The 20,674-nt window shown below is 39.5% G+C and overlaps 1 protein-coding gene across 16 annotated transcripts in view; it reads right to left on the bottom strand.

The window, feature by feature from the left end:
• NRXN3 (neurexin 3) overlaps positions 1–20,674 on the bottom strand; it is a gene marked incomplete at both ends in the record, with an annotated part of 1,482,596 nt that overhangs the window by 776,419 nt on the left and 685,503 nt on the right. For 11 of the 16 annotated variants that reach the window (XM_080922171.1, XM_080922178.1, XM_080922176.1 and 8 more), the window contains 3 exons: positions 14,600–14,773; positions 15,539–15,729; positions 17,027–17,408. In XM_080922171.1, coding sequence (XP_080778297.1) covers positions 14,600–14,773; positions 15,539–15,729; positions 17,027–17,408 — 747 coding nt within the window. Of the gene's footprint in view, positions 1–9,942; positions 9,970–14,599; positions 14,774–15,538; positions 15,730–17,026; positions 17,409–20,674 lie in introns of all 16 variants that reach the window. The other 5 variants (XM_080922160.1, XM_080922175.1, XM_080922173.1 and 2 more) reach the window with 1 other exon arrangement.

Genomic DNA, 20,674 nt, shown 5'->3' with positions numbered 1-20,674 from the left:
CATGCTTTGACTTTAGTGGTATATAATGATCCCAGCATCATCCACTGAAAGCTACCTCATGCTTTGTCTTGTCAATTGGCTTGCCAAACTGCTAAGAATCTATGTTATGGAACAGGCCACAGAACACCTATGTCATCAAAGATTCATGAACCAAATCCTATGCCCAAATGGTGAGAAAATATTCCACAGCAATAAAGAGGCAGGAGCTCACAGGTAGAGGAGGGGTGATAAAGAAAGTCAAAACAGTTGTTATCAAAATCCTTCTTGCTTCAATCCCCCTATTCTTGGGGTACCTGAACCACAGATATCCAACAATGACATCACTCCCCTTTTGAAGGTCAAAGACAACAAAGAACGTATAGTCAGTGACTTTAAAAACTTAAACTAAGTCTTCATTATATGTCACAAGGTAGGTAAAAATATGAGAGAGAGAGAGAGAGAGAGAGAGAGAGAGACAGACAGACAGACAGACAGAGAGACAGACAGAGAGACTGAGAGACACAGAGAGTAAGAGATAGACAGAAAAACAGAGAGAGACAGAGAGAGGCACAAAGAGGGAGAGAGAGAAAGAAGAGGAGGATAAAGAGGAGGAGGAAGAGGAGGCAGAGAAGAAGAAAGGGGGAAAATGAGGCATAGTGTGCTGGGTACTTATATGTTAACATGATGCAATCTACAGTCATCTGCCAGGAGAAAATTTATTGGAACAAGTCTTATAAGATCCTGCTTTATGAATGCAGGTTAAGCACTTATTTTAACTAGTGAGTGATATGGGAGGGCCCAGTCTCCTGTGGGTAGTACCACCCCTGGACTGGTGGTTCTGGGTCCCATAAAAAAAAACAAACACATAAACAACAAAAACAGGCTGAGCAAGCCACTGAGCAGCACTCCTCCATGGCCGCCACATCTGCTCCTGTATCTGGGTCCTGCCCTGTTTGACTTCCTGTGCTGAATGCTTTTGGTGATGCAGTGTAATATAGAAGTATAACCTTCACTCCCCAACTTGCTTTTGGTCATGGTCATAGCAATCAGAAGCATAGCTAAGATAATGGACATTGAGTAAACAGCATTAGAAATAATCAATCTAATATTTCATAAAACTCTCTCTAGCTTAAAGCCATGCAGATACTTTCTGGCTATTGTGTAGTATGTGTATTTAGAGTATAGACAAATACCAACTTAAACCTTATGACACAGTGGCAAAAGAAATGAAGCTTTAAAATTCACTTCTGTCATTTACTATCAATATAAATGTGGCCGACTAACCTTAGTTTCTGCATCTCTATAATGTGGATATAAATGATTCTACTTCATGGGGTGAGGATTAAGTGAAATCACTTGTGTAAAGTTTATCAATGGGATAACAGAATAGGCCGTAAGATGGCAGGATATAATTTACAAGTCTGCAGCATTCTCCTGTACTCTGTGAGTTTTAATACATGATATCATCAGTGCTTCTGAATGGGAAAAGTGGGATTTATTTTTCTTCCTGTTTAAGTTGGATATGAATTTGGTAAGATGTTCAGAGATACAACATACTGTGTAGGTCATATTGTATGGGTCATACTGTGTAGGTCTTATTGACACAATCCCTCATTCTCGAAGGACAAAACCAAGAATGGCTATGGGATACTCAGCTTAATTTCTGTCCCTTGTATTATTTCCCATGAGGCCAACCATTTTTGAAAAACTGAGTTCTTTTAATTCAGGTGCTACATCTCACCACATAAAATACAACAGAGAATCTGATTCAGCCATTATTTTTGAGGAAAATGAGGGGAAAAATATCCTAACTCTGTTCCTTGTAACAAAATTGGAAAATTAAAATGCCCCTCACAAACTAAAGGTAAATGCCAATGTCTTCTAGAAATGCATTAATAGAGGGTCAATGAGATGGTAAGTGGGGATAAAGACACTAATGGACAAAGTTGGTGACCCTTGGTTTCTTCCCCAGGCCCAGCATAAAAAAAGGAGGGTACTTGCTGCCAAGCATTGTCCTCTGAACTACACTAGAGGGGCATGTACTCAAGTATTCCGCTCAAATGCCACCCACCTACCTAAGTGAATAAATCAGTGCAGGATAATTTCAAAGGTAAAATTTTAAAAAGAAAGTGCCTTAACAGAACTTCAGATGTTTAAGGCACTCAGACCCCAAAGTATTAACCTTCTTCTATAATAGCCATCATATAACCCCTGTCACACTGAGCTAATTAATCCTGGATGCCTCACTTTCATGCTTACTAGCTGGGAACAAAAAAAGCCAACATTTTTAGTAAAGAAGACCTTGAATTCTAAAACTAAGACCTGTTAAGGAAAGCCACAGTGAACAGAAAGAAGTGGTTCTGACAAACTGGCTGGCTATATGAAGGAGGCTGCTTTATTCCCCATGGTTTTCATTTTGTTTGTTTGTTTGTTTGTTTTCTTCCTTTCTTATATAGATAAAGTTTTACAGAGATTTTTTTTTTCTGTAGTGAGATCCACCTTGAAGACCTAAAGAAATGGTCAATATGCTTCAGAAGGTTCCATAGAATGACCACACTCTGAAGTATGACCAAGACAAAACCTCTCAAACTGATGGCATCTTTATTCCACTGAGTAGGACCAACATCCTTCCTACAAGCTCATATAGCTTTGTGTAAATGCAAGATGGTCATTCTTTGCAATCTTTTGTCATAATGAGTCTCTGTTTTCAAGTGCAAGCAGAGAAAAGTACTTGTTTTCATCCTGGATACTCTGAGCATCTTCTGGGAGGGATCTTTTTTGGCTTTCTTTGGCCAGTGAGTAGCAGTGCCTATGAACCTGTCCCTTCTCCCTGGAATACATACCTGAACTTCTCATCTTGTTTTCTCTGTCTCCAGCTCCTGTACCTCTCATCGGTTAATACTCTGGAGGAATGGGCCAGGAAATCTTCACATGATACAGATCAGACCCAAATATCAGTTACCCCCATAGAGCAGTTTCAGGATAAATCCAACCCCTTACACAGAATATCACCTATTCTATGTCCACTCTCCACCAGAGAATCATCTATCACATCCCACATGCACATTATCTCAGTTTAATTGGACAATCTTTGGTTCCTTGTACCAGACAAGGTCTTACATGAGTTTGCTGTATAAATTCACCTGAGAAATATCTGCCATTTAGTCTCAGCTCAAACTCTGCCTGAGAAATTATTCTTAAACTCTTACCTTGACTACCTTTAACCATTCAGGCTAGTCAATTTCCTTCCTGCTCACATGACATAATGTATAACTCTAGCATAGCAGTTTTCACTCTGCAATGTAATTATTGGCTGCTTTCCTGGCTTCTCTGATATGTAGACAGCATTATCTACACTCCTAGATAAATGTGTGATATACAGGCATAGCTGAAACTCTTCCTGCTAAACCTAGCAGGATGATCATTGAGAAAGGTTTTTTTTTTTTAATTAAGTAAATAAAACACAATCCAATGACACAAGCAAGAGGACTCCAACTATTGATTATTAGCCCAGATTACAAATGTCACTCCTCATAGCTCATTCTTTTTTTTAACGACTTTATTTTACAAAACAAAGATAAATGTACAGATTTTAAATATTTTTTGCTTAAAATTATACATTTTTGTCAGTAATGTTTTTTCAGACATTGAAATAATTTTTACATAAAACCATGTGAATATATTTTTTTCGTCAGAATTTGATTTTTTTCAAGGGCTTGACAGTATGCATTGAAAACCTAATAGTTAGGTTTTCCCCTTGATCTCCTTTTGCTGTCTAATTGCTCCAGCCAGGACTTCCAGTACTATGTTGAATAGGTAGGGGGAGAGTGGGCAGCCTTGTCGAGTCCCTGATTTTAGTGGGATTGCTTCAAGTTTCTCGCCATTAAGTTTGATGTTGGCTGTTGGTTTGCTGTATATAGCTTTTATTATGTTTAAGTATGGGTCATGTATTCCTGTTCTTTCCAGGACTTTTAACATGAAGGGGTGTTGGATTTTGTCGAATGCTTTCTCAGCCTCTAGTGAGATGACCATGTGATTTTGGTCTTTGAGTTTGTTTATATGGTGGATTACGTTGATGGATTTCCTTATGTTAAACCACTCCTGCATCCCAGGGATGAAGCCTACTTGGTCATGATGAATGATCGTTTTGATGTGTTCTTGGATTCGGTTTGCAAGGATTTTGTTGAGTATTTTTGCATCAATGTTCATAAGTGAGATTGGTCTGAAGTTCTCTTTCCTTGTAGGGTCTTTGTGTGGTTTAGGTACAAGGGTTATTGTAGCCTCAAAAATGAGTTGGGTAATATTCCATCTGATTCTATCTTTTGGAATAGCTTGGCGAGTATTGGTGTTATATCCTCAATAAAAGTCTGATAAAATTCTGCACTGAACCCGTCTGGACCTGTGCTTTTTTGGTTGGGAGGCTTTTGATGACTTCTTCTATTTCTTTAGGTGTTATAGGGTTATTTAGATAGTTTACTTGGTCTTGGTTTAACTTTGGGACCTTGTATCTGTCTAGGAATTCATCCATTTCCTCCAGATTTTCCAATTTTGTGGAGTATAAGTTTTTGTAGTAGGATCTGATGATTTCTTGAATTTCCTCAGTTTCAGTTGTTATGTCACCACTTTCCTTCCTGATTTTGTTAATTTGGATACTCTCTCTTTGCCCTCTAGTTAGTCTGGCTAGGGGTTTATCAATCTTGTTGATTTTCTCAAAGAACCAACTCTTGGTTTTGTTGATTTTTTCAATGGTTCTTTTTGTTTCTATTTGGTCTATTTCTGCCCTAATTTTGATTATTTCTTGACGTCTACTCTTTTTGGGTATATCTGCTTCCTTTTGTTCTAGGGCTTTTAGCTGTGCTGTCAGGTTGCTGATGTGAGCTCTCTCCAGTTTCTTTTTGGAAGCACTTAGGGCTATGAGTTTTCCTCTCAATACTGCTTTCATTGCATCCCATAGGTTTGGGTATGTTGTGTTTTCGTTTTCGTTGAATTCTAGAAAATCCTTAATTTCTTTCTTTATTTCTTCTTTGACCCTGCTATCCTTTAACAGAGCATTGTTTAGTTTCCATGTGTATGTGGGCTTTTTGTTGTCTTTGTTGTTGTTAAAGACCAGCCGTAGACCATGGTGAGCTGAGAGGATGCATGGGAGTATTTCAATCTTCTTATATCAATGGAGGCTCGTTCTGTGTCCAATTATGTGGTCAATTTTCGAGAAGGTGCCGTGGGGTGGTGAGAAGAAGGTGTATTCTTTTACTTCGGGATAGTATGTTCTGTATATATCTATTAATTCTAGTTGGTTCAAAGTCTCTGCTAGTTTTGCAGTGTCCTTGTTCAGTTTCTGTTTCCCTGATCTGTCCATTGGTGAGAGTGGGGTATTAAAGTCTCCCACTATTATTGTGTGGGGTGAAATGTATTTTTTGAGCTTTAGTAGGGTTTCTTTTATGAATGTGGGTGATTTTTTATTTGGAGCATATAAGTTAAGGATTGAGAGTTCCTCCTGACAAATTTCCCCGGTAATGAGTAAAAAGTGTCCTTCCTTATCTTTTTTGATAACTTTTGGTTGGAAATTTACTTTATTCGATATTAGAGTAGCCACTCCAGCTTGCTTCTTTGAGCTGTTTGCTTGGAAGTTTTTTGACCACCCTTTTACTCTGAGATAGTGTCTGTCTTTGTCTCTGAGATGAGTTTCCTGTATGCAGCAAAAGGCTGGATTTTGTTTATGTATCCAGTCTGATAGTCTATGTCTCTTTATTGGGGAGTTGAGACCATTTATGTTAATAGATATCAAGGAATAGTTGTTTCTGTTTCCTGCCATTATTGCTTTTTTGGGTTGAGTTGTGTCTGTGTTTTTTTCTTCTTTTAGTTTTCTTGTTTAGGAGTTTTCTTGTTCTTACTAGGCTGTATTTTCCCTCATTGTATTGGGTTTTTCACCTATAATTCGTTGTAGTGCTGGGTTTGTGGTCAGATATTGTGTGAATTTTGATTTGTCTTGAAATATCTTCGTCTCTCCATTGATGGTGATTGATAGTTTTGCTGGGTATAGCAGCTTGGGCTGGCACTTGTGCTCTCTTAAGGAGTGCATGATGTTTGTCCAGGCTCTTCTAGCTTTCATAGTCTCTGTTGAGAAATCGGGTGTGAGTCTGATTGGTCTGCCTTTATATGTTACTTGACCTTTTTCCCTTACTGCTTTTAGTATTCTTTCTTTACTTTGGGCGCTTGATGTTTTTACTATTATGTGTCGGGAGGTATTTCTTTTCTGGTCCAACCTATTTGGAGTTCTGAAGGCTTCTTTTATGCTCGTGGTCATCTCATTCTTGAGGGTAGGGAAGTTTTCTTCTATGATTTTGTTGAAGATATTTACTGTGCCCCTTAGTTGATACTCTTCTCCCTCTTCTATTTCTATTATCCTTAGGTTCGGTCTTCTCATTGTGTCTTGGATTTCCTGGACATTTTGGGTTAGGAGCTTTTTTTTTTTTTGCATCTTCTCTGGCTGTTTTGTCTATGTTTGCAATGTTGTCTTCTGCCCCCGAGATTCTCTCTTCGATCTCTTGTAATCTATTGGAAATGCTTGCTTCTGTGACTCCTGATTTCTTTTTTTGGTGTTCTGACTCTAGGGTTATCTCTTTTAGTGTTTTCTTTATTGTGTCAATCTCTGTTTTAATTTCCCTCTTCAATTCCTTTATTTCTTTGGTTCTGTTTTCCTCTTGTTCTTTGAGTTCTTTGAGTGTTTTTCTTGTTTCTTCTTTAAAAGCTTCTGAATCTTTTTGCTTTTCCTCCCTTTCTTGTTTAAGTAACTCTATCAGCATCTTGAGGCATGATTTCAGGTCTGTGCCTTCTTTTTCTGGAGTGTTTGGAGTTTCAATGTTTGCTGTTATGGGAGAGCTGGGCTCTGGTGTTGCTAGATTGTCTTGGTTCCCTTGGGATATACTCTTTCTCTTTCCTCTTGCCATTTTGTTGTCAGTGACATGTTCTTACCTTTCCCTTGTATCTGGTCTGCGACCCTGGTTCTCCACTGGTTGAGGTGTCAGATGGGTCGAGCCCTGTTTTATGCCTCAGAGTCGTCGGGTGTGAGCAGAAGTTCCAATGTTCTGTTTCTGTTTGCTGGATCAGGCATGGCCTGGCAGGGCAAGGCAGGGGGTGCACTTTCCTTGTGTACTCCACGGAGATCTTTCTGCTCACCTGCGGTCTAGGTCTCCCACTCACCAGTTGCTCAGCCTCTATGAGCCGCTGTTCTGCGTGGTAGGTAGGCCAGGCTCTGCTCTGCATCTGTAAGTTGCCTCCGGGCGGAAACAGAAGTTCTAATTTTCTGTTCCCAATCGCAGTTGCTTAGCCTCTATGAGCCGCCGTTCCGCCTGGCAGGTAGGCCAGGCTCCGCTCTGCATCCGGGAAGTCACCTCCGGTGGGAACAGAAGTTCTAATTTTCTGTTTCCAATCGCTGGATCGGGCAGGGCGGGGCAAAGCAAGGTACCGTGTGCACTTTCCCTGTGCACTCAGCAAAGATCTCTCTGCTCCCCTGCAGTCTTGGTCTCCCACTCACCAGTTGCTCAGCCTCTATGAGCTGCTGTTCCGCCTGGCAGGTAGGCCAGGCTCTATAGCTCATTCTTTTATACATTTTAGAGTCCCTTTGCCTCTGCATTGTAAACTGCCTCATTTCTTTATTGTTTTTACTGCCCTCGGTACTTAGTGCTACAAACTATCTCCGTCCTCAGGTTATTGCTGAACATGTCAGTTTATGAGTAATATCTATCCATTATTGTCTAGAAAACTAAAACCGGAAGTGACTGAACCCTAGAGTTAAGTTGCCATAAAACAGGGAAAGAGTAAGATGATCCAAAATAAGTACAAAGAATGAAAACTCTTGAGATGAACAAGAGACTCCTCTATGATTACAAGAAGAATGTAAGTTTATGGCAACATAGGAGTGACTTAAAACTCATGTTGTTGACCATGTTTTTATAAAAGGAGACTGTTAAGATATTTTGATGTCTTTTCTCCCCCAAGATGTATAAATAAATTGGTAGACAATTTGTGAGAGACCAATCACTCATTTATATAACTGTCAACTACCATGTTTTCATCTTGGTATAAATTTGTATTTTGAATGTGAAATGTTCCCTGAATCCCAAGATTGACTACTTGGCTCCAAGTAGGTGGCAGTTTTGGAGAAGTTAAAAAATTTTTAGGAAGTAGATCTTCACAGGAGGGAATTGGCTATTAGAAGCCCCAACTTATGGTCTGGTAGCTTGGGCCAAAGTCCATGCATTGTCTGCTTCCTGACGAGGGATGGATGCAGTGAGACTAGCCCCCTCACACTCTGCCAGCACACCCCCTCTGCCATAAAGAACTGTCCCAATTCTTAAACCATGAACAAACTAAACTCTTCTTCAATAAACAGATTTTGTTGGATACTTTTTCACAGCAAAAAGAGAAGTTAATTAACACAGATGGGGACTTTAAGATGATTTTGCCACATACAGAATCCCTAATGAGAGACTTTGAGCTAGTGTCTAGAAATTCAAAATCTACATAGTTAATATATTGAAGAACAATAAAATTGAGGTTAACATATAGTTTTCTTACTTAACATATTAAATCTGGTCCAAAGGAGCTTTAACCACTTTAGATTATCATATGCTGTATATTGAATTCTCTTCCTCTTCCTGCTTTTCCTTCACTTCCAGAAAAATATGCTGTGGTCCCTTTTTGGATAAATATGTATAATGCCAAAAACAGCATTACACAAAAGGGCTATTTTCTTTAAAACAGAATGCCGTTACAAAGCATGCCTGCAGTTCAAGGTACGTGTTCTTTTCATGAATTGTAATATATACCATATTTCAATTTGCTAAAAAGAGATGAAGAGAAAAGAACTGCACCCAATCATATGACGATATTAGTTGATATATGTATGTTTTTCCTGCCTCCCCTGTCCCTATCCCCAAAGGTACACACTAGCATATCTACCCATGTGGTGGATATAAAGGAAGTCACAGCAAAGGAAATTATCCTGGAGATGAAAAATATCACTTTCAAAAGGTACCTTTGCCTTTACCACTTCTCCCAATTTGGCCTGATTGCAGATTCTGCAGTGGCCATCTGAGGCTTCATGCCCTGCTTGCTGTAAGACATCTAAAATGTTCCGTTCCTCCCTTGTTATTCTGAGTCAAAGCAGCCTGACCCAACAGGAATGATGGGCCATTATTGACTTTGCAAGATGTCTCTTTGAATGACAGCAGCAGTGGCTTCTCCCGCAGATATTCACCGACATCTCCCAGGCAGGCATCCTTTGTAGGGTATTCAGGATAAAGCCAACAGACTCTCTGTTTCCCCAAGAGTACTTTTTCTGCTTAGATCACACAATAGAAAATTAAAGTACTCAACCAAAATCCCCAAAAGGAAATATAAATCTCTGCGATGTTTTAATGGTATTAATATTTCCCACATGCCTAAAATAGTTCTTTAAAATGAGTTGAGAGAAAATGATATGGTCGTTCATAAGGTTCAAGCACTTAAATGTCCTGCTCTAGAAAAATGACCTTCCTGACCTAGAGAGTAGTAAATTAAGAACTCAAGTGGTCCTTTCTACCTCTTCAAAGTTCTTGCTTTTATCCATGCTGAATAACTTAAAAGGATCCAGGCCCTCCATGGCAAATACAGGGAGAAGCATTAGTTATTTCCAAAATGGATCTTGTTGGAAGACAGTGATACACAGGATGCTTCAAATCTCTTTGTTTCTACCCAGAATGAAGTCATGTTCTTTTCCCCATGACACATCCTTTGTACAATAATACTTCATCTGTACTTTTCGGTTTTCTGTCACCCTTTTGGAAGAACACTGGCTTCAGCCCCCTCCCCAACAATGGCTGCTGTCTAAGAAGTGTGACAGCTAGAAACCCTCTAATATAACAATACCAAGGGTCACACAGGGCATCTTTCAGTCCAAAATGGTACAAGAGCCTTCTCTACCTTGCAGGTCAGCTTTGGTCAACGCAACTTTGTTAGCAAAAGAACAGAAAAAAAAGCGAAAACAATAACCAAAGGTTAGTTAGAGTAGATTAACTGAGTAACATTACAGAAACAAAAGTGCAGTCTGCATAGCCAACATCACTCAGACAGACACTTGAAATGCTCTACAATGTCACCAGAGACAGCACAAACACAAGGATGCACAGACCAGGGCAGGGCAGGCCTCTTGGGAGCCAAGTCAGCAGAGCTGGAGCAAGGAAACAGTGAACTTGACAAAGCACAAGCGACGGGCAGGGAGAGCCTTCCCACACGGACACAGCCAACCCCAAGGCATTCAGTCTAGGGATACAGGCAGCATGTGGCCAGATTGAAAGACACATGTGCACATTCAAAGCCCACAAAAATACTTTGGAACATTTAGGAGTTGAACACAGGAGAGTCACCAGGCCACCCCAGTCTCTTATACCCTTGAAAATGCCACCAAGGACTATGGCAGAAGAGTCTTGCATTTCTACCCAGATGACCCACTGGGGACACCAAAGAACATAATTTGTTTAATTTCTTGGAATATAAGCAAATGTTTGTGGGCAAAAAGGCAAGATGAATATCCTTTTTTAATTGATCCATGCCAGTTCCAAAATGAAGCAGGTGGTGTTTTTTCTCAGATGTTTACCTTCCACAACTGTGCACTAGCGTTTCTGTTCAGCATGCCTTAGCCTTTACAGCTAAGTTCATCTCAACAGGTATTTATCAGCCGAGTTTGAAGTGAGGCATTATTTTTTTTAAAAAAATGTTATGTCCCAAATTAGAAGACAAATGTTACAACTAAAACTTTACTAGAAATCAGACTTAATTTATAAATCAGAGACTTAATTTTAAAAGCTACTACACGCTCATTCTTATTTACTAAATTAATAAATTAATAATCTGAGAACCAAAGAATGCCAAATTCACACGTTTTAAAATAATTTCTAACTCTGATGAAGGAAAAATAATGCATTTACTCCTTAGGGATCTTAAAATATCAATGCCACTTACTTTGGCAAAAAAAGTATAATATATTTTAGTTTGCTAAACCTAAGTAGATAAAAACAACTTATTTGCCATTTTAGATAGAACCAGGTCAGGTTTTTTGAAAACAACATCTCATCCCCAACTTGTTTACTATTCTCCATGAAGATATAGCCCCAGCTCTCTTTCCTATGCATTCCATGTGCCTTATGTTATGAGATACTCTTAGGAGTAACATGCAATGTGCAAAAGACTCATGAGAATGGAACCCTTTATAGTTTCTACAAGGTTTGAGGTCCTTTGGGTTGTTTTTTTCCTCTACTATTTTTTACAGTGCCATTTCCACAGAACCCTAAAAAGGCGCCCAGGATCTTCTCTGGGGCCTTATTTATAATGTTGCAAACTTCCAATGGTAGTAATTTATGCCTTAACCCACTTTTTGGCCATTTTTCCTCACCACTTAAGCTAATTATCTAAGTCATTTGTGTACAATAAACAAGAACCTTCCTCCCTCCCTGGCACTCAGCCTCCACTCCATCCCACCCAGTAGGGAAGTCTTAATGCTCGGTGGGCAACCATCATAATTATCTCCATGGCAATAGAGTGCATGTGATTAGGCCCTCGGGTTTTGCCATAGATGGATGGGAGAGCCATCGAGTCGCAGTATCCGGCTTTGAACAATCAGAGTACTTAGAGAAAAGCTGGAGTCCACCATAATGCATGTGGTGAATCACCCAAGCTGATGGAGAGCTTCAGGGAGAGAGAGCTGAGAACATTTGCCCCAGTGCGATGGGTAATTTCCTTCTGCTAGAGCTCTCACTGTTTCCCCTAAAGCTCTCCCGAGTGGAGTTCATTCTTCCCTTCTGTCTTTACATTTTGTAGAAGCTAGTTTAAAGTTCCTTTTACTCCAGTGTGGTAGCTTCATTTCATTCTAACTCCAATCTGCATATTCTATGGAGCTGTGCTTCCTGTCTAGCATACGGACACACACATGTGACAAGAGCACTTCAGATGTGTGTGGCCTGAACTTAGTCAATGCTGCAAAGGCAAAGTCCACAAGCTTTTAAGGATATAACATACCTGTGAGTCATTTTATGACACACTGAAATGCTAATATTTCGGATATATTTGGTTAACTAAAATAAAATATATAATGAAAACTAATTTCCTATTATGCTACACATTTTGAAATAGGACTATTAGGAAATTTTAAATTATATGCGTGACCTGTGATGCATATCTCTTTTTTCTTTCTTGCACATGTGTGGTGTGAGTGAGTGTACAGGTACTGTGTGTGCAGGTACATCCACATAGGGGCCAGAAGTTAATGCTAGGCATCTCCTTCATTGCCTCTGTGCCTTACCTATCAAGGCAGAGTCTCTCAGTTGAACTCAGAGCCTACTATTCAGCTAAGATACCTAGTCAGCTTGCTCTAGGCATCTGGTTTCTGTCCCCTGTGGTTTGGGACTGAGGATGACATACCCAGTATTGATGTGGATGCTGGGTATCTGAATTCTGGTGCTCACGCTTGCAGAACACTTGCCTTACTTGCGAAGTCATTGTCCAGCCCTATACTACAGTTCTGTTGGTTACTGCAGCTTGAGAGTTAGATTCTTAAGTGTTCAATCCAAATAACCATAAGGCACATTGGAAATAATTTGTTATTTAAATAGTACCTTGTGCTTTCTTTTCTTAAAAGATTTAATTTTCAGTTGTGTGTGAGAGTGTGTGTGTGTGTGTGTGTGTGTGTGCGCGCACATGCACGACAGAGAGAGCGCAAACATGAGTTCAGTGCAAGAAGAAAGTATTGGACCACTGGATGTACTGCTATAGGTCATATGACACGGGTGCTGGGAACTGAAGTTGCATCCTGTGGATAATCAGGGCTGCTTTTAACATTTTAGCCATTTTGCTTCATCCTGCTTTCTGCTTTTAATATGCAATTTTACATTGTAATTTAACTCCATACAGTAAATTCTGAGATAAGCTCACCTCCCATCATCCCAAAGCCTTCTAAGGCAAGAATCTCAATTGAATGCCAGATATGTCACGTTTTTCCTGCATTGTCTTTTAACATCTAAAGAACTATGAGTAGACCAGTAAGTCAAAAAAGGAAATTAAGTTTTATGAAATTGGGCAGCATTCTCAGTAAAACACAAAATCGCTACCTTAAATGCCTTTTGATTCCTAACTTCTTGCTCATCATACACACAGAGAGACAGACTAACAGACACACAGACATAGTCACACACACACACACACACATACACACACACACACACACACACACACACACACACACATACACACACACACACACACACACACACACACACCATATTTAATGGGCATCAGAATATCAGAATTAAAAACATTGTCTTGGTTAAAGAAAACCTGGAAGCAGATCATAGGGATGGTCTTTCTGACACTAGTACCAGGCCACTGACTCAGGCGAGGCAAACATCTTTTGTAGCACAAATGAGCCTGAGAAGCACTTGCAGAACTGCGTTAAAGTGATAGAGAGAACTCAATCAGAAGCTGCAGTGTTCGTGAACTTGAACACGGGGAATGAGTGAACAGTCTGGACATGGAAACTGAAAGGTGGGTGCAAGGAAACACAGTACGCTGCACAAAGGACCATTAGGCTCAGCCAGAGGAACAAAGATGGACATCTTGGTGACTGGTTAGGCATCGTTTTTGCCTGTACATGACCTGCAGTTATTGCAGTGATTTTTTTCTGGCCGACTGAGGGCAGGAATGAGTTCAGAACATGTACACTGCTGCCCTCTACTGGCTAAAACTAAGATGTTGCTTCAGTCACCAACAGCTCTGGAAAGAGGTTAGTTAATACTCCCTCAACAGAAGCAGGCTGAGCATGGCTGTTGTGCAGCGTGGGTAAACATGCAGTGCTATTATGTGTCTCCCATGAGATATCCAAGAACAGTAATCCCACGTTTATTCAGTACCCACTATGTATCAGGCATTTGGATCTCTAAGAATTTTTTCATACTACTTTTGAAAGCTGGTATCATTGTCTCATTTGGCAGAGAAAGAAAAGATAGAACTGAATGGTTAAGGAAATTACCAAATGTCAGCTGGACCGTAATCCAGGTCTTCCTAATGTGGGAACTGAGGATATCCCTTGACAGTACCCTGAGGACTGAACAGCAGAGCCTGATCAAGCAAGTACTCAATAAATACTAGTTCCCTTCCATCATCATGACAGTGTGACATCATTTCTCTGTCTCCCAATGGATTTGTGTCAAATAATCAAATAATTGGTGACATCAATGTGTGTTCTTTGTATTGTCCTTTGCCATTATTATGATAGAAATCACTAGCGCTCTTTCAGCCACTCTGAAAACAAAGGCACAAATTGGGAGACGCCTGATGCCCATGACAGGGAAGGTACTTTACCACCAAGTATGCGGCCCTGAAAGGACATCTGCCAGCATGCCTTCTTAAAGCCCGTGGCACATGTCCAGCATACTTAACCGGTGTCCAGAGGACTCCAGTGAGGATGCACTGTTGGATGGCAAATGAGGTTGACAGAGGATGGGGAAACTGAGGAAAGAGCCACTAGCAGAGCAGCAAGGGGGCTCTGTGCTGTGATAAGGCTGAGCCTTAGTAAGAAGAGAGGTTCTACCTTCACAGCCTCGCTCGATCTGTCCACTCCTGTGGAGAGCATCATTGATGAGATCAGGCAGGCGCCCATTCAAGTCCACAGAGGCCAGGCAGCCCTGAAATCCATCCCGGGAGGCCACGAGCTTTGGAAGATTGCTGTACATACCCTGGGCTAAGCCAGCCATGTAGAGGTCACCTAGAAAGAAAGGAACATAGTAAAAGAGCAGGAGTAGAGAAAAGAATGTGGCAGCCATGTCCATAAACAGCTCAAACAGTTTCTTGGATGATGGTAATACAACCGTGGGGGAGGGAGAGGAAGGGGGGAGGTTGACTAAAATAAAAATAACTACCAGGTTTTCTAAATTATTAAAATAAAAATCTCAAATATTTCTTATAGGCCATTCATTCTGTGCTGAACATCTCACAAACTTTAAATCACAGTATCAACTCTACAAAGTAGGTTCTACCTAATGAAATGAAGATTAACATTTTCAACAATACAACCACTTATTGCATGTTTTTATGTGTTTGTTAGAAATAATGTACTGAGTGTTTTACAGACATCCAATCAAACCTCTAACAATGGATAATCAGGGTAGCAACTACTACTATGTCCTTTTGATATATGAATTTTTACACAGTATTGAATATGGCTGAGACAACGGCAAACAGGCAGAAAGGACTTAGCTGAATCTTTCCTCTCTCTAGTAAGGACCTGCCCAAATTTTGAAAAAGCCCCGACTTATCACCTCATCTTTTGGACCCCTAAAAGGCATTCCTAATATCATCAGAGATCAGGGAGGTGTGTTCGGTATAGACACTGGTTCAATGGCTTCATTGTATAATTCAGTAGTTTTCAAATGGACTATGTGTGGTCCAGAAGATTCCACTGGAATTCCCTGCAGAAACACCCTTTCTATTGAGCTGCAGGCTCTAAAGCACACAGGAAATGAAAGATTACCTTTCAAATCCAGATTTTTGGCCCCATTGATGACCTGAGTGACTACCTTGGTGTCCACCTTCAGGCTGTGGGTGTTGCTGTTGTCCCGAGTGATGACAACGTTGTGCCATTGGTTGTCATTCAGGGGGCGGTCACTATTGCCTTTGATCACATTGGGACCATTGCCAAGATCAAACACATAGTGTATGTACCTACAAGAGACAAAAAAGGAAAGAAAAAAAAGCACACAATCAGGTCAGGTTCCATGAAGTAGTTCAGTGGTAACCATATATATATATATATATATATATACCAATGGGCTTTAAATTTCCCATGCTAACCTGACATAACATACCAATTAAAACACTTATAATTAACAGTGATTATTGGATCATACATTATTTAAAGTCCATATTCACAGACACATGGAATCTTCTTTCAGTTTTAGTTTTGTCATTTTGTTTGTTGGTTTTTTAATTTTTGTTTTGTTTTTTTGTCTAGACCTTACAATGTAGTACAGCCTGGCCTGAAACTCATAATCTTCCTTCCATAGACCTTCTAGTGCTAGAATTATGGGCATATACTCACTTCTAGCCCAAAGTCTACTTTCTAATGCTCCACAATGGTGTATAGATCTAAGAAATGGTACAGTCAGGACCCTACAAAATACTAGAGGACAATAATGGAATTTAAGAAATATCAATCAGTTTAATTGTTTGTTTGTTTGATTGATTGATTGATTGATTGAAACAAAGTTTTGTGTAGCCCAAGTTAACCTCACATCTGCTATCCTGCAGAGACTGACCTTCAACTATTAATCCTTTTGTCTCTCCCACACCAGTGCTAGATTTACAGGTGTATGCCATCACACCCAGTGTATGCAGTACTGGGATTGAACCCAGGACCTTGTGTGTGCTAAACAAGTAAACCAACTAGAACTTCCTTAGTTCTGCCTTTGTTCTTATGTGACTACTTTCCAATATATGGTAGCATAATAGAGGGTCCAAAAAGAGGTTTAACAAACTATGATGTTGGCCTCTGCAGTTCCCAGAAATTCGGGAAACTCAATTTTATAATTTTGTATTATAGGAGAATATTTCCATGCTCTCCTGTCAAAATAATAATTGTAATGCTACAATTATTGAAAACTGTTGTAAAAGCACTAGATTTCATTTTTGACTATGCATCTTCTAACAATTATTAGTAATGCCCAAAAGATAGGTACAACCCACAATAGATATGGTTTATATAAATGAGTTTACTCCACAATAGTTTCAAAAGACTGTATTTCATAGTTCAAATCTTTAGAAAATCAAACTAGCAGAATTTCATTTAAAAATGTTAAGAGTCCATGTCCTTTCCAGCCCTAGTCATTTAGTGGATCTTCGTTAGCAAGGAGGGTACTAGCAGGGGCCATGGAATAACATGGGCAGTTTTCTTCAGAACCATACTTTACAAAATGCTTTGGTAAAAATATCCAGCATCCACTATGTGGTTTCTCCTACTTACCCCTTGACCAGCTCAACAGCAATAAAATCATTGCCATCACCACTATTGAAGAGGATGAAGCCATCAGCTGAAGTGGTCTTGAACTGGAAGAAGAGGTGCATGGAGGTGTAGGCCTGTAGGGTGGCAAGGGTCAGGTAGCTGCTCTTGGTCTTAAAAGTGACAGGGTCAGCAATGATGTTTCTCAGTCCAAAACGAGCCTTCAGTTCACAGTAGTCGATGTCACCATTTTTGCACAAATCGATGTACAGCAAGCCATTGAACATGAGGCTCTGTAGATGTCCAATGAAACTGGAGGGGACCACGGAGATGTAACGCTTCTCAGTCATGATGCCAGTTTCAATGTTGTGGAACTCCAGGCGGGTGTGGTCCCCCACCATTGTACCTATAAAATCAGAAATGATGCAGGAAAGAGAAAAGTTACTCTGTTAATTCACAGCTACCATACAGAAGGGACGTTTCCACGTTTCTGAGTTCTGCCCTCCTCTTTTGTAGCTCACACCTGATCTCAGCCAGCAAGTGAGATCCCACCTCAACCCAAGTTGAAGCCTGACTCATGATCACAGGCAGCTGGCAACAATGCCGTTTCACAGAAACTGTGAGCTTACTGATAGCACAAGCAGAAGGGCAATGCCTTTCACTTATTCATTCAACAAACAACTCAGGAGGCAGAGACAGATGATCAATTTGAGTTTGTGGACAGCCTTATTTACAGAATAAATTTCAGTCCAGTCAGGACTTCATAAAGAAATGTTGTCTCAAAACAAGCAAGAAAGGGAGAAAGAGAAAAAGGGAAGGAGGGAGGGAAGGGGAAGGAAGGAAGGAAAAACAATCTGAACACAAATCATAGGAAATTATTTTCCTCTTTGACTCTTATAAAAATAAAATTAGCAAGTGTTAGGCATTCATTAGCAAGAATTGCTTGCTACAGAATCTCATTACTTGCTACTCCTAAAAATTTTGATTTTGTTTTGTTTTTTTATTACCTGGTTATGACTTTCTAGAAATAACAAAATGTTTCCTGTTAGAAGCCCCTCTTTATTCTTCCATCCTGTGGACTGATTAAGTTGATCATAATCACTTTGAACTGCAGGATTTATTTCGGTTCACATAAACACAGACTGATCTAAAGAGTAAAACTGTGATCCTTGAAGACTGGTCTGCATCTGAATACATAAACAGCTGAACCTCATACTTACAGTTGACCACTCTGAGGTAAGACCTGAGAATTGGCATTTCTAACAAGTTATAATCAATTTTAGGGACAATTAAATATGTATCATTTAATCTTATTATAACTTAAAATTGGTAAATGTATGTGTATATAAAGTTTTGTGTGTGTGTGTGTGTGTGTGTGTGTGTGTGTGTGTGTGTGTGTATGTGTGTGTTCAATAACATTTAATGAAAAATGTTTTAATTTAGTTGGTCCAGAGTAGCTTGGGAAACATCCAATTCACTACATTCATTCATGGCTTTGGTGCTTAAGAGCCCAGTGTGGCTCTTGCGGCATTGATCAGTCTAATTATAAACTGGGTTTACATGATCAATTGTGTCAAATTCCAAGGTTCAATCATGTTAAGCCATTGTTTTATTATCAGACTTCTCACTAATAAATGACATTTGCTGACTATACTTCTTATTTTTCCTTCTCGCTCAATTGGCCTATAATTTGAGTGTCAAAGAGGAGTGGACTTGTATCTTCTTGGATAACTTAACTTGAATCCAAGAGATTTAAACCACATCTGAAAGACTTATTCATCGCCTTGTATTTTAAATATAGATTCTACCTCTTCAGAAGCAATCTCAAAAGTGATTCAAAGAGTTGCACATGAGCACAGAAATCAGGCTCACATTTGATGAGCTTCTTGGAGGTGTTTTAACAACCAGCATCAAGTTATTCTTTTAATATAAGCAAAAATAAAATAATGATGTTCATTAAATACATAAATTGTAGTTAGAGCAAAAATCAAAATGCAAAATAAATTAATTAACAACTGAATAACTAGAAAAGAGAATAAGGACATGGAATTACTTAATATTAACAATTGTACTGGGTCGTAAAATAAACACAACCTAAAATCCACCTGCTTTAAAATAGTAGAGTGGTTGCCATAAGCATCCAACTGCAGTTTTCCTTCATCTCTTCATTGCAAGTATGGGGACCAGTTTAGAAAGTGATGGGGAAGGGGTCCACAGCCAGCTTGCATAGAGTCAGAACTGCAGGGTGGTGATGTTACTCCTTCCCCTAATTCACATCCCTACTTACACAAAAACTTGTGAGCAAAGTACTAAAAAGTCAATGGCAATCCCATGTGATCTGAGGAGTTTCAAAAGAATTAGAGAGGTGATTTTCAATTCAGCTGAGAAGTTGTGCAATATTTTACATAAGACCATCTTCAGGACTGAGTACTGAGGATATTCTGCCTATCAAGAAAATGGTCTTATAAAGCAAAATAAAAGTATATGGGCCATTGCTTAAGATAAAAGAAAGACAGATCAAGAAGTTGGTTAAATAGGGCAAGAAATGAACATGGGAATTCAAGAATTTAGCCCAGAGTGAGTGTCTAGGATAACTTAGGGATGCTTCGTCAAAAGGCTAAGGCAGGGGGAGTTTCAACAATGAGGGCCTGAATTAGGAGGTAACAGGCTCAGTTATTCACTAACAGAACCCATTAGCCTGTAACACCGACTAAAGACAAAGCAACTACCTCCTTTCAAAATCCTATAGTACCTCATCTGATAAAAGCATAAAACACCACTGCTTGACATTTGAAACTTCGACCAAACTAGTCAACTATTACAAACTGAATCCATGTATCATCTAGCAAATATTAGTAACTGAGAACTCTATATGAGACAATATCCTTTGACCTTTATGTTTAGATCAAACTTCCTTTCATTTATTGATAAGTAAGGAGCAACTGCTTGCAAATTCCAGAGGAAAGAAAACTGACCTGGTAAAAAGCAACAAAGTGAATGAAGATACATATCTCTATATGGTATACAGTGTGTGCTATATACTCCAACTATGACATATGCCCTTACTACCATTATGTTATTAATAGCATCATTATAAGAAGTCATTCAAGGTAAAGGTGTGCCGTGTTCATAGGCAAAGTGAAGCAGTTTGGTTAAGTCCCAATAGGTGGTGAATTGCTCGGTTGAATCCAGGTATGGACAGCACACAGGCCACATCTTATGTGTATACTCTAATATCTTTGAAGAAAAATTTGATTCATTCTTCATATCCTTGCTCAGAAAAAGCAGTAGATTAAACTGATGTTGCCACCGCTGTGTAGAAAACACTTCCATACTTCCTCTCCACAGATGGGTGACTGGGTATCACACTATCACATGCCATTCTATCTAATTCAGGATAATTGATTGGGAATGTCTCCTAAAACAACCATGTTAGTTGATGATTTTCTTCTTCTCATGGGGTTATAGAACCTTTGAGCTCCTTCAGTTCTTTCTCTACCTCCTTCATTGGAATCCCCGTGTTCAGTTTGGTGGTTAGCTGTAAGCATTCTCCTCTGTATCAGCATGGTAGAGCCTCTAAAGAGGCATCTGTATTAAATTCCTGCCAGTAAGCACTACTTGGCATCTGCAATAGTGAATAGGTTTAGTGGCTGCATGTGGAATGAATCCCCA

This window comes from Micromys minutus, assembly GCF_963924665.1.
Source record: "Micromys minutus genome assembly, chromosome: 1".
Classification (NCBI taxonomy): domain Eukaryota; kingdom Metazoa; phylum Chordata; class Mammalia; order Rodentia; family Muridae; genus Micromys; species Micromys minutus.
Note: the sequence above shows the minus strand (reverse complement) of the source record. Positions and strands in the feature narration are given on the sequence as shown.